The 14,766-nt window shown below is 46.6% G+C and overlaps 1 protein-coding gene across 7 annotated transcripts in view; it reads left to right on the top strand.

Annotated features, from left to right (window-relative positions):
- Window positions 1-10,757, top strand: part of WT1 (WT1 transcription factor) — a 51,432-nt gene extending 40,675 nt beyond the window's left edge. For 2 of the 7 annotated variants that reach the window (XM_034932364.3, XM_008955872.5), the window contains exons 8-10: window positions 2,811-2,900; window positions 3,504-3,596; window positions 6,395-10,757. In XM_034932364.3, the coding sequence (XP_034788255.1) occupies window positions 2,811-2,900; window positions 3,504-3,596; window positions 6,395-6,516 (305 nt within the window). In that variant the 3' untranslated portion in view covers window positions 6,517-10,757. The remainder of the gene's footprint in view (window positions 1-2,810; window positions 2,901-3,503; window positions 3,597-6,394) is intronic. The other 5 variants (XM_034932367.4, XM_003830404.5, XM_034932366.4 and 2 more) reach the window with 3 other exon arrangements.
- The last annotated feature ends 4,009 nt before the right edge of the window (window positions 10,758-14,766 follow it).

Raw genomic sequence — 14,766 nt, 5'->3', positions numbered from 1 at the left:
AGGTTGCAGTGAGCTGAGATCTTACCACTGTACTCCAGCCTGGGCGACAGAGCAAGACTCTGCCAAAAAAAAAAAAAAGGTGGGGAGAGAGAGATGATGATTTTTTATTTTTGAAGATATACCAATGAAACTGGATTTTCCCCCAGGTCAGAGAGGCTGCTTCTGGGAAACAGAGAACTGGCATTGTTTGGTGTTGGCCACCTTGAATGTGGACAGCCATGTCACAGAACGTTTGCTCTGGGCCTTGTGGGCACTAGGTGGGAGTGTGGGAGTGTGGTGAAACCCAGGTTTTCCTACAGAGGAGCTACTGCTGCCTTTTCCACAATCAAAGAACAGCATTATTATAGGATCACTGTTACAACTGTGTTATTACTGCTGATTTTGCTCTTGGGAAGCTGGAGAAAAAATGAGCTGCATTCAGATTTCCTTGGACCACTGGATTTTGCTAATTCATTGTGTCCAGAGGATGCAATTCTGGTGTCAGTCTGAGTTTGCACTCAGTGGGCCACAGACTTTGAGGCTAAAAAGGAGGGGACCAGTGGCATGTTATGTTTTTACACATTTCCCCAAATGGGATCATTTGAAAAGTGACTGTCAAGGTTATAAGGAAAACAAAAAAGTAAAGTCCTGCCTGAAAAATGCAAGGGAATAAATGAAGGCAATATGGTTGTAGAAACTTTTAGTGAGAGAGAAGCACTTAGAATGCAGTGAGGGTTAGACAACTGTGTGAAGGGAAGGCAGTGAACAAGACAGCCAAAACCCCAGACCCACTGGAGCCTTTAAGAAACTCTTCCTTGCAGAAGATGAGGGCAGATTGGTATTTAACAATCCTACAGTCCCCCTTGAAAGAGAGCAATATTTTCTTATTTATTTATAACAACAGTACAGATTGTTATATTAAGTACTTTTTGGGTGTCAGGCTCTCTACATGTATATTTCATTTAATCCTCACTCACAAAACATTTATGAAGAGGATAGGACATAGCAGAAAGAGGACTCAAACTCCTTCTTTTTAACTGCAGGTTATAATCCTCCTTCTCAAAGAGTTCCTGGTTTGTTTGGGAGCTAGGATATAAAGAAATGAAAAGTGACTGAGAGAGTACATGATCATGTACTAAATCAGAGACAGGAGGTACCGAGGAGTTCGGAGGGTATCAGTTTGAACTAAGGTCATCCGAGAAAGTTTCTCGGAGGAAGAACGGCTTGGGTTAGCCAGTGGAGGCTGGTAGTTTGGGCAGAGAAAGTGATAGATGAGCAGAAGCTCAAAGGCAGGGGAAGGAAATCAGACTCAATAGGGGTATCGTCTTCTCCAGCTCACAGAGGTGAAACATAAGGCACCAACCTGGATACAAATACAAAGAAAGGGGCCAGGTGCAGTGGCTCACACCTGTAATCCCAGTATGTTGGGAGGCGTAGGCGGGAGGATTGCTTAAGGGGTTCAAGACCAGCCTGGGCAATATAGTGAGACCCTGTCTCTACAAAAAATATTTTTTAAAATTTAGCCAAGTGTGCTGGTGTATGCCTGTAGTTCCAGCTACTCAGGAGGCTGAGGCAGGAGGATCCCTTGTGCCCACGGTTTCGAGGCTGCAGTGAGCTAGGCTCACACCACTGCGCTTCAGTCTGGGCAACAGAGAGAGACTCTGTCTCTGAGAAAAAATAAAAATAAAAGGCTCCAGCCCTCAGGATTTTCCAATCCATTGAAGAATTGTAGAATTGTAGACCCAGACACAGCTCACCACATTAGACAGCCTGGAATAAATGTCGTAATGAGGGAAGGAAGGGAAATTGGCCCATGCAGTTTCCAAGCAGGCATTGCAGAAGAAGGAGACACCCAGGAGACTTTTCGATGTGGAGATAGGGATGGGGGACATTTAGTGTGAGCAGAGTGCAAGAGGACTTCAGGATGTGAGCTCTGGCATAGTGGGGAATAGAGATTCATGAGGGAAATAGCAGAGGCTTTGAGATTGGAAAGGTAACAGGTGGCTGCCTTGCAACAGAAAGACCTGACTGATTCTAGAATGGCTTGTTTCCATCCCAGATGCCTGTGACTCAGGATTCTCCTAAGAAGGTGGGAAGGCCTGGGGTTGCTCACTTCTCTTGGGGCTCAGGTCCCAGTATTTGGCTGAACTTTCGCTAGTGAGGACAGGGGTGAGGCTTCTCCATTCTGAGACAGGAGGTTGGGTAATCCCACTACTGACTTCTCTTGGATAAAGCACACCAAAAACTTTCTCAGTGCTTTTGGTGTGTCTTGAGGGTCTCACAACCATGGAGTCATATTTGCTTGACGCAAGAACAAGGAGTCAGTAGCAAAGAACAACAGATCTTTGGGCCGTAAAACATAAAACTCTTATTTCATGAGGTTGACCTCAAGGCGCATGCATCCCAGAATTCTGCCTCAGATTCTGCCTGGGAGTTAAAGATTTTGTTTTTTATTTGCTAATATTTTTTGAGCACGCCTTCTATGCTGGGCTCTGGGCTGAGCCCTTTATGTGAAGGTCATAAATCCTTTGAAGTTGTTGGATTATTGGACCCATTTTACAATAAAGAAACCACACCTCACCCAGGGCTTTTTTGTTTGTTTGTTTGTTTGTTTAATGGCAGAGCTAGATGTGAGCCTTGGGGCAGAATCCTCTGGCCCCTGAGCTCCCATTCATTTGTAACTTGCAAGTTGGGGATCATCCTACCCTAACAAGCTCCAGCGAAGTGCCTTAGGCATTTTGGGATCTGTTCAGTCCTAGTAGGAGAGGTTGCCTTTAATGAGATCCCCTTTTCCAGTATCATTTTCAAATAGAATATGTGTCTTCCCCAAGGTGAGAAACCATACCAGTGTGACTTCAAGGACTGTGAGCGAAGGTTTTCTCGTTCAGACCAGCTCAAAAGACACCAAAGGAGACATACAGGTTTGTAGGTTCACTTCTCATTGCTGGCAGCTGTGTTCCCTTGGGCTAGGGTTGATTTCATGATTCTCTTTGTTGTTGAATATGAACGAGAGAGTCAGCCATGTGATTAGTTTTTCCAGTATTTTTTCCCCCATAATCTCTGGAGATGTTCCTCCTCTTAAATAAAGAAAAAGAAAGAAAAGGAAACACCCCACATTTCCCCTGCAAACCACAGAACAGTGAGATCCCACTAGCAGTGGGCTGATGATACGCTGAGCATCAGCAAAGAATGAGGGTGATGGAGAGCGGAATCCAATTTGTAGCGTGTGATTCACTTTTCCTGTCTCTGACACAGCTGAGATCTTCCAGCTGGTGAGAAGCTGGACCTCTGTGGTTAAGGAATGGTTGTTCCCAAGACAGAAGCAGGTCCTTGAAGATTACTGTGCAGAATCAGTGATTCTTGTTGGGCTTGGGGGACTGGGGAAATCTAAGGGTGAGGCAGATGCAGACATTGCAGGCATGGCAGGAAATGCTGGGCTCCTCCAGCTGCCGGAAGTCAGCCTTGTGGGCCTCACTGTGCCCCACATTGTTAGGGCCGAGGCTAGACCTTCTCTGTCCATTTAGGTGTGAAACCATTCCAGTGTAAAACTTGTCAGCGAAAGTTCTCCCGGTCCGACCACCTGAAGACCCACACCAGGACTCATACAGGTAAAACAAGTGCGTAAACTTTTCTTCACATTTATTTTTCATTATTTTTTTAAACTATTGTGGAATGAAATTGTGATGAGAGGGATTGGAAAAGACTAGTGTAAAAGTTCTAAGGTTTAGACTCAGTTGAGAGAAGGAATAGTGCGTGGCTATCTTTAAATAATAAACAATAACATTTTTTAAAGAAGGGGAGGGTGGAAATACAGAGAAGGAGAAAGATGGGAAAAGAATGGCTGGAGTGTGCAGAATGAAAATGAAGAGATAAGCCAGGTCCCTACTGTTTCCAGTTTGTTGCATCACACATTTTGTTACTCTCTTTGATACGATAATCAACTTTACAGAAAAGCAGCAGAAATTTTAGCAAGGCAAACATTTATTCTTCTGAGAGCACATGTTTAATGGCACTATTTTCAGAGAACTGAGTCCTTGCTCTGTTGAAAGTTAATGCCCCAGGAGCGGTCTTGGTTTCTGCTGGACCAGTATCCGTGTGTGGATATTATTTCCTTCGTACTAGTACAGAGAGGAGAATAGGGCATTCATTTACTGGCTGCTGAAGGTTTTTGCTTTCTGCAAGGCTGGTGTGATTCATAATAAAAATAGCACCACCTTTGTTGCATATTTTCTACCTTTGGAAAGAGGGTTAATATTTAGCTTATCTAAGTCTATCTTCACAACATGCTTGTAAGTAGAGTAAGGTAGGACCGGCTGTGGTGGCTCATGCCTGTAATCCCAGCTCTTTGGGAGGTTTAGGTGGGTGGATCACTTGAGCCCAGGAGTTCAAGACCAGCCTGGGCAACATGGCAAAACCCTGTGTCTACAAAAAATACGAAAACTAGCTGGGCATGGTGGTGTGGACCTATAGTCCCAGCTATTTGGGGGAGGCTGAGATAGGACGCTCACTAGACCTTGCTTGGGAGGCTGAGGCTGCAGTGAGCCGTGATCCCACCACTGTACTCCAGCCCAAGCAACAGAGCAAGACCCTGTCTCAAAACAAAACAAAACAAACAAAAAAAAAATGAGGTAGGCATGTTTTATTCCCATCTTACAGATGAGGAGACTGAGGCAATAGTAATTCAATGGCTTATCTAAAGTCACAAAGCTAGTAAGGAGCAAATCCAGTTCTGTCTGCTTCCAGCCCACCTTGTCCCACTTGCTTCTTTATTGGAGAAGGGGCAGGTATTTACTCTGTAGTCCAGGGAGCATGGAGAGTCAAGTAGAGAATCAGTCAGCAAAGCTGAACACCACTGAGAGACTGAGAGGAATGAAGATGACAAGAGACAGGGTTGGGATTAGTCCATTAGGAGCCAGCCCTTAACAGCACTGCTGGAGGTGGGGTTGGAGAGTGAGAGCCAGGCCAGGAAGAGCAGAGGAACAGTGAGTGAAGGAAAACACGACATCACAAACCCCTGAGCAGCCCCAGATTCTTCGCCCAAACTGGCTGCATTTAAAAACAGAGCCAAGGCACCTGTGGCCCATGGTTGGCGGGATGGGATCTTGCTTCCCTTCCTCAGGTGCCTTTGATGCTTCTTTAACTTAGTCCTGAGATCATAATTCAGTGGCAAAGTGTTATAGTCCCTTGTACACTGCTGTCACACTCCCCGAGTAAGTGTGACATGACCTGTTTTGCCAGCAGACTGTTTAATACCACATTTGATTGGCCTCCGGTCTGACTCTGGGACACCAGCCCTCCTGGGACATTTCTCAGTGCTTGTCCAAACCAGTAGTTCTCAGAGAAGGCCAAGTGGGACCAGCAGTATCTGAGAAGATCCGTCAGGTGGCACAGGGTTTGACTTCTGTGCATTCTTCCTTAAGATGGAGCTGCAGCTGCTTTTCCATCATGGCTAGGCCTGGGAGGTGTGATACAGGAAAGAGCACGGGCTCTGGAATTCAACAGACCTGGATATTTGAGTTCTGCCTGGATCTGCCCTCAATAGATGTCCTACCTCATCTGTAGAGTGGGGATAATAATGCTTCCCCTACGGGCAGTTGTAAGCAATACATGAGGTTGTGTGTGTGTGTGTGTGTGTGTGTGTGAAGCCCAGCACAAGGCTTGGCATATGTTAAGCATCAAATAAATGGTAGTTATTCTCCCTAATGAGAATGAGGCTTGGAAAGAATGTCTGAGGGCTCTTTGGGTGGAGAAGCCTCAATCTTTTGGCAAGCTTATTAAAAATCTAAGAACCACACCCCAACTAGAATCTTCCATATAAAAGGATTATGCTCTCAGTAACACTTTAAGAGAAAAAAAACACAACACATAACATGTAAACTGGTATCAGTGATTTATTTTAAAGTGTCCAGCCCATCCAGGTTATCTACACAGATAGAAGTGTTAAAAGCTTCAGTCACAGCTGAGATCCCTGGACAGTGATCACTCAGTAATACCCAGGGTAGATGACCCAGAGGCTTCTGCAGCCCAGTTCATCTCAGTTCCCAACTTACTCAACAAGGGGGAGAAATTTACACAGTTCACAAAACATTCTATCAGCAGAGACTGAAACAAACGTTTTTCCCCTTAATTATGAATTGCTCAGACATTTCCCCCAACTTGACTCATTCTTTATCTCCCACTTTCCAAGTTTTCTGACCTAAGAATATAACTTTTTACAATATTTCGATCCTTAAAGCCCCAAGAGGTGCTGCTGTTTCAAGGCTGCCTGGGAAATGAGCTCAGTTGGTTAGCTCAGGGACAGAATGATGGGAAATTCAGAGTGGGTGCCTTGTGATGACTTCACTCGGGCCTTGATAGTTGAACTTGTGCCTGTCTCTTCGTTGCAAGTGTCTCTGACTGGCAATTGTGTCAACAGGTGAAAAGCCCTTCAGCTGTCGGTGGCCAAGTTGTCAGAAAAAGTTTGCCCGGTCAGATGAATTAGTCCGCCATCACAACATGCATCAGAGAAACATGACCAAACTCCAGCTGGCGCTTTGAGGGGTCTCCCTCGGGGACCGTTCAGTGTCCCAGGCAGCACAGTGTGTGAACTGCTTTCAAGTCTGACTCTCCACTCCTCCTCACTAAGAAGAAAACTTCAGTTGATCTTCTTCATCCAACTTCCAAGACAAGATACCGGTGCTTCTGGAAACTACCAGGTGTGCCTGGAAGAGTTGGTCTCTGCCCTGCCTACTTTTAGTTGACTCACAGGCCCTGGAGAAGCAGCTAACAATGTCTGGTTAGTTAAAAGCCCATTGCCGTTTGGTCTGGATTTTCTACTGTAAGAAGAGCCATAGCTGATCATGTCCCCCTGACCCTTCCCTTCTTCTTTTATGCTCGTTTTCGCTGCGGATGGAATTATTGTACCATTTTCTATCATGGAATATTTATAGGCCAGGGCATGTGTATGTGTCTGCTAATGTAAACTTTGTCATGGTTTCCATTTACTAACAGCAACAGCAAGAAATAAATCAGAGAGCAAGGCATCGGGGGTGAATCTTGTCTAACATTCCCGAGGTCAGCCAGGCTGCTAACCTGGAAAGCAGGATGTAGTTCTGCCAGGCAACTTTTAAAGCTCATGCATTTCAAGCAGCTGAAGAAAGAATCAGAACTAACCAGTACCTCTGTATAGAAATCTAAAAGAATTTTACCATTCAGTTAATTCAATGTGAACACTGGCACACTGCTCTTAAGAAACTATGAAGATCTGAGATTTTTTTGTGTATGTTTTTGACTCTTTTGAGTGGTAATCATATGTGTCTTTATAGATGTACATACCTTCTTGCACAAATGGAGGGGAATTCATTTTCATCATTGGGAGTGTCCTTAGTGTATAAAAACCATGCTGGTATGTGGCTTCAAGTTGTAAAAATGAAAGTGACTTTAAAAGAAAATAGGGGATGGTCCAGGATCTCCACTGATAAGACTGTTTTTAAGTAACTTAAGGACCTTTGGGTCTACAAGTATATGTGAAAAAAATGAGACTTACTGGGTGAGGAAATCCATTGTTTAAAGGTGGTCGTGTGTGTGTGTGTGTGTGTGTGTGTGTTGTGTTGTGTTGTGTTTTTTAAGGGAGGGAATTTATTATTTACTGTTGCTTGAAATTACTGTGTATATATATGTCTGATAATGATTTGCTCTTTGACAACTAAAATTAGGACTGTATAAGTACTAGATGCATCACTGGGTGTTGATCTTACAAGATATTGATGATAACACTTAAAATTGTAACCTGCATTTTTCACTTTGCTCTCAATTAAAGTCTATTCAAAAGGAAAGTGGCAAGATTCCATCAGCTGTATTGTGTTCAAATCTCAAGGCCACTGAGCCTCTTTTAAACAGGTAAGAGAAGACGCCACCGACATCGATGGCTACTAGTGAGCCTATCCAGGTCCTGACCACAATTTATTTCTCTCTGTCAAACTTCAGGAGGGACTTATATGTCCTAGAAGCAACAGAGAATATCTTCACCTTGTGTTACAGAGTGATTGTGCTCATGCTGTGGTTGAATGGGGTTTGTGGATGATGTGGTGATTATGTTTTAAGGTTTTAAGGTTTATTTTAAGCAGATTGTCATTGCATCCCATCATCCCAGATCAGCAAAAGAAAATAGAGAGATGTTAATGATAACTAGTCCTTTTGAAAAGTTCAGATACATCACTGGGAGGGCATAGGCTGAACACCTAGTACAATTGAATTTACAACTGTACTTGCTATAAATCAGCTCAGCAGATTGAAAACTGCTCAGCCTTTCCAGGGCAACTGAGTGTGAAAGCAAAGATCTATATTATCTATAAACTATAAACTCTCTTTCTGTTCTGGTGTATGGTTTTTGAATTGTAAATAAGGAGATTAATTTGGTGCAGCCCCTCTCAGCTCCCTTATCTTGGGGCTTGCATGCATTCCGGGTTTTATTTCTTCATTTAAAATGCGTCTCAAACAGATGGAAGCCTAGCTATGGAGACTGTTTTACACTGAAGTGCAGCTCAAAGTTTGGGCAGCCTAAAAGTCAGGTCCAGAGGCCCCTCTTATTTTGCATCTGGCTCTTGCATCACTGTTAATTATAGCGAGTGTGGTGACTCATTTATATCAGCCGTTTTTATCTTTTCCTGCCAGAAGACAGCATTTCTCTGGAGAAGCTCAGGACAAGCATGGCAAACGTCAGCGAGTCGGAAAGAGCCAGGTCTTACAACAAAAGTACAGCCACATTGATTGTTTCAACTGCGCAGGGAAGAACAGAGATTCTCAGACGACCCTGTAAGTTTAGCTTGCAGTTAAGATCATGGGCTATGGAAAGCAGACCAACCTGGCTTCAAATTCTAAATCTCCAGTTTCTTTATCTGTGAAGTGGGGACAAAAGTCCCTGCCTGATAGGATCATAGTGAGGTTTTTTTTAAGTATGAAAACATCAAGTACATAGCAAAGGCTTATAAACTTTATCTAGGAAAACTATTACCCAAGAACTTACTGGCTCATTTCTTTTACCTCTCCCTCCTCCAGGCATCCTCTTGCAGTGTCTAGCCATCCTCACAGGTCAGCTCTGAAAAATGGTAAAAAGTCCATTGCCCTCTACCCCAACCCAGAGTTAATAACTTTTGCAGCAATTGAGCTTCTTGCCAGCCTTGCCACAGAGACCATCTCTGCTTGCTCTGTGTCTTCTGTAAAGCACTTGTGAACACTGTATGTGTTTCTGAGACCCACTGTGTTACTCTTCCATAGACTGTGAGGAGTTAGTGGGTGAAAGTAGGTCAGTGGGAGCTCCCTGTGGCCCAGGCTTGAGGCGGTGTTGGGTGCAGTGGTCAGCATGTGCACTTTTCCATCTTGCTTTATTTACTGCAGCACCTTGTTTAGCATATGACTCAGTACTCCCGGCTCCCCAACTCCCTCTGCTGGATCTTCCCAGACTCTTCCAGTCACCGGGAGCCCTCTCCTCTCTGAACCTCTGTAGCATTTAGAGTACCTTTAACATTAAATACTACTTTAGATCAGAATAGTGCTTTCCCATCCTTTTTGATCTTTAGGACAATCCTGTAAGGTAGACAGGGCAAGTGTTACTCCCACTTTACAGATGAGGAAATTGAGGCTCAGTAGAAGTAAGTGGCTAAGGCAGCACTTAGTCTTGGTCTTCAGCATCCAGGTGTCCTCCCAAAACATGCTTGGTGGTGTAGACTTGCACTCTGCTCCCTTGCCCCATTTTTATATATCCTTTTTTTCTTTTTGACTGGAGTGTAGTGGTATGACCTCGGCTCACCGCAACCTCTGCCTGCTGGGTTCAAGCGATTCTCCTGCCTCAGCCTCCCAAGTAGCTGGGATTACAGGCTCATGGCATCATGCCCAGCTAATTTGTGTGTGTGTGCATGTGTGTGTATTTTTTTTTTTTTGAGACGGAGTCTCGCTCTGTTGCCCAGGCTGGAGTGCAGTGGCGCGATCTTGGATCACTGCAACCTCCAACTCCTGGGTTCAAGCGATTTTCCTGCCTCAGCTTCCCACATAGCTGGGATTACTGGCGTGCACCACCATGCCCGGCTAATTTTTGTATTTTTAGTAGAGATGGGGGTTTCACCATGTTGGTCAGGCTGGTCTCGAACTCCTGACCTCGTGATCCGCCCACCTTGGCCTCCCAAAGTGCTGGGATTACAGGCATGAGCCACCGTACTGACCTTCATTTTTATATATCCTATCTTCTCTGCCAGAGTGTGAGCTTCTAGAGGGAAGGAGATCCTCTTCTCCCTTTCCTGCATTACTTCCATTAGGGCTTCTCAACTTTCATGTCCATGGACAGCAGCTGGGGAATTTGCTAAAGTTCAGGCTTAGATTCAGAACTTCTGGGGCAGGGCGTTGAGAGTCCTCTTTTCTGACAAGTTCCCAGGGGATTCCCATGTGCCGGCCTGTGGATGACACTGTGTGTAGCAAGGATCTACAGGGTGGGCTTGTTAAATACTTGAAGGGTGACTGATGAGATTTGCACTTGACTACCCTGGGACGTTGCTGGGCCCTTCTAGTCCTTGAGAGGAGCCAGCGAAGATGGCCCAGGGCCCTGCTGTGAAGGTCCACTGTGGGTCAAGAAACACATGCTGAATGCAGTCAGAGGAACTATGTGCACTAGCCCAGGGGAATCAATCCATGAGGGGGTTGTTTTCAAACACAGTTGGCAGATCCTATCTTGGTGACTTCCACAAGTTGGGGAGACTTCCACAGGTAAGATCAAGTGTGGTGAGGGTCCATACCTGCCTCTCCAGTCCTTGCACCTCACTCAGTCACACATCTCAGCAGTGGACCCCTGCCTCCCTGATGCCCTGTTTTCCAGCATCCACAAATTGAAGTCTTATGGCCTTGGTGAGGATGTATTCCTTGCGAGCCCCAAGCCTCACTGGCAGGCAGCTTTTTCCCATGTCTTGCTGCTGCTAGGAACTACTTTCTTGGCTCTATTGGGTAACAAAGAGCAAAGGTGACGGTCCTTGGAGCCCTGTCCTCCCTGAAGGGTGTTTGCAACACTGATCTTGGACTAACGGATGTGCCAGGAAGAAGTTTGGGTGTGTGTGTGTGTGGGTGGTGGTGGGGTGGTTGATTTTGCTCCCCCAGGGGATATTTGGCAATTCTGGAGACATTTTGGATCATCATGACCAGGGCAGGGGTGGGGTGCTCCTGGTATCTGCGGGATACAGGCCAGAGATGCTGCTAAACAACCTACAGTGCACAGGACAGCACTTTCCTCCCCCTTCCCAAAGAATGCTCTGGCCCAAAATGTCAATAGTCCCCTGGTTGAGAGACCCTGGAATAGAAGAGGGAAGTTGCTTGCCGTAGATGGACTGTTACCAGATGAGAGGGATGATGGGGTGCATCTTGGCTGGCCTAAGAATTGCTGTCTGGGCTGTCTTGAACCCACCATTCTGAATTAACTGACTCGAAGGAGGCATTGTTCTTCAAAGTCTTGAATCAGGAAGAGTGGCTTGTAGGAATTTCTCATAGGTAAGTGCATGAGAACCACAAAAAGGGAAACAAATCCCTGTGAAAATATAAAGGTCTGGGCTCTTCATTCAGGTCTTTTCTTCTAGTGACTATTTTAATTATCGAGTGGTTGAAATATGTGAAATTATTTATTTGATAGGATCTTGCAAAACTGATAAATAAATATAAATGTTCATGACGATGATCACACCTGGTCTGATTTCTATTGTCGGTTGATGTTATGCTGAGAAAGTAGCTGATTCCATGGAGGGCTCTGGGCTTTCCTCCATTTTTCAAGCAAAATCCTGATTCTGTTAGCTCTCAGGCTGGCCTTGAGAAGGAAAGAGAGAGCCAGACAGCATAGGAAGGGTATAGTAATTTAGAGGTCTGGAAACCCACCGGCCAGCCCTGCACAGTTAGGACGATCAAGACCAGATCCCTGAATAAGGTTGTGCTTCAGAGACTGATGAGGGGATGAGGACAAATTCCTGAAGTCCGGGGATCTGGAAGGTCAGTACCTTTAAGCACAGACAAAATCATCCCAATTCGAGTAGAGGCCTCAGACAGGGAGACCGCAGCGGTTAGCAAGTCAAGCAGACCAAATGAGCAAATGTGAGCTGCGGAGTTGGTGCAATATTTTTATGGAGCAGGGGAGGATTGAAGGATGGTCTGGGGGATGGGCTGAGATAAATGCAGAGGGGAGAGGTTGGTTGAGACCAGTGGCTTTCCCCTCTCCTGTCATCCCAGAAGCATTGGTGATGCTGACACTTGGCCATGAAGGATTGCCTGATGCAGTGGGGACTTGGAGGGCCATGGAGGAGGCAGCTGGGCTCCAGGAGAAAGAAGGAGGGGTGGAGTGAGGAAGACCAGTCTGGGAAGAAAGATGAGACAGATGAGGAATGGAGTGCGGATGTCAGGGAGGTCTGCAGGAAGAGGGGACTTCTGTCTCACAGGGCCTGCCCCTAGCATGAACCTGCACCAGCCTGTGAACGCACACCCGAGGACTTTCACAATTAGGAGATGCTCAAGTGATGAACGGCAAATTGGATCAATGCACACCATGTATTGATCCTTTGTGTGCATCTCAGTGCCATTTTACATGCATTCTCCATTTACATGCAGTCTCTCCACTCACCTCCTTTTGATAGTCGTTCCCATTTTACAGATGAAGAAACCAAGACTCCAAAAGTACCTCCCACAGGGTCATGCAGTTCATGCATGTGGCAGAGTTGAGATTTTAATCTGACTGAGTCACAGCCCATATTCTTCACTCCTACACTGTAACACATTTGTCCCAGGCACGTTGGCCTCATGCACCAGAGGAGCAGGAATGTTGAGAGAATGCAACAGTTATATCTTGCCCGCTTGCTGGGATACCAGGGATGTTTTTCAAGTGCCTAGAGAAAGGACGGGCAGGATTGACACAATGTTCCCTTCCCCCATACCCAGTTGTAGAGCCTGTTTACAAAATATGTTTTCATTCAACATTTTGTATTAAATACCGGAACTCAAGAAATGACACAGCATAATGTTAGCCGGATAGTGATAAAAGGGGAAAATTGAGAAACACATCTTAAGAGTTCAAGGTCAATGATTACTCTTTAAAAGCAGTATCCTGCTTTCCCAAGGAGTTCTACGTCAGAGGGAGCGGGCTGAGGAGGAAGCTGTTGGTTTCCAGGGATGGAGGGGTGCGGGGGACTCTTGCGGACGTGACCCCATGGATGGGATTGTCCCACTTCTCAGCAGGCAGCCTCCACTTTTAAAAGATGAGTTCTTACCATCCAAATGAAAAAGGCCAGGGAGCCTGTCCTAGAGACACCGCCTGTCCCAATTTTTCTGACTTCTAAAAGTATAACGATCCCTGTCGGTGGCCTCTATCTTTTCCCGCCTTCCAGCCCTGCCCCGGCAAACCTCTCCCCTAGCAGCGTCCTGGGAAGGAGTGCTCCCTGCTCCGGCTCATGGAGAGCTCGTTGTGGAGGAAGAAGGCGAGAGGAGCTGGGTGGGGCAGATTCTGCCTTCACCCATAACCAGGCTGGGGGAGACAGCATTTACCTCTCCCTCCTGAGAGAGCTGCCTTTGAATTCACTGGGTGGGCAACACAAAGTGCCCATCCAGTGAATATTCCTGATGCTGCCTGATGAGAGAGGTGTTCCCGATGCTGCCTGATGAGAGAGATGTTCCCGATGCTGCCTCATGGAGACAAACCACCACTGTTTCTAGGCAAGGGTTCCCAGGCCCCAGGGAACACCACTGAGGAGAACTTTGAAGGACACCCCTCCCCACAACCCCACCAGAGTTAGTAGCATTCAACCGCTAGTGGCAAGATGCCACAACAGTTCTGCCTGTTGCTCCAGCCCCTGGCCAGTCTCTGCTCACCTCTGCTCACCAAGGACAGCCTAGAAAGGGACCAGAGCAAAGGGTAAGGATCGTAGGAAGAGGCAGTGGGGTGGCATGGCCCCCACCCCCAAAGAGACAGGAACATTCCAGTGCTGAGGTGCAGTGGCTACCAGCACACCCTCTGCCACTCACTGCCGTGAGCCCGGCAACGCCTTCTGTGCCTTGGAGCTTCAACTCAGACAGCACCACTCTTCACCTCCCAGGTTGTCCTAAAGATGAAAGGAGAGGCCACAGGTGCTTAGCCCGCCTACCCTTGGTCTTGCTGGCAGGCACTGCTCAGGGCAGTCAGGCCTCTGGCTGTGCGTGGAGCAGGTGCAGCCATTCAGAAAGGACTGAGGCAGAGCCTGATGCTGGGCCCCGGCCTGCACTGGCCCTGCGCCACTCCTGCCAGGGAGCCTTGGCCCTGCCTCACTGCAGAGAGGAGAGCTGGGCACCGCTGGGCGGAGCAGGCAGGAGCCGGGGTCAGTCACTGCCAAACTCCCTCGTCACACAGTTGTCTCTGTTGTCCTTTGACCTGCACAAGTCAGGAAGTGGAAGGGACACTTGCCCATCTGTCTTACCCCAGAGAGGAAGGTGCTGTTAGGGGACTTGCTGGGACCCACCCTCATTGGAGGTCAGGCCCATGCCTCAATTGTTCTGTGCATCCTTTGTATAAAGGTCTTCTCTGAACCCATCAGAATGCCTCCTGCCAGTTTCAACTTCCCAGATAAGAGGAGAAGAAGAAGGCATGGAAAGCACTTGGGACAAGTACACCTTTCTCACCTGAGTGTGTCGGCAGGAGGGACAGTATCAAGGAATCGGGCTCAGTTCACAGGGCAATTTGGGGCCTTGGAGACACCTTGCCTCCTAAGTTCTGGTTTCAAAGGAGCAGAACAGTGACACAAATAACCACAAGCAGCACTAATT

Source organism: Pan paniscus, chromosome 9, assembly GCF_029289425.2.
Source record: "Pan paniscus chromosome 9, NHGRI_mPanPan1-v2.0_pri, whole genome shotgun sequence".
NCBI lineage: Eukaryota > Metazoa > Chordata > Mammalia > Primates > Hominidae > Pan > Pan paniscus.
This window is presented reverse-complemented; position numbering and strand designations above follow the sequence as displayed.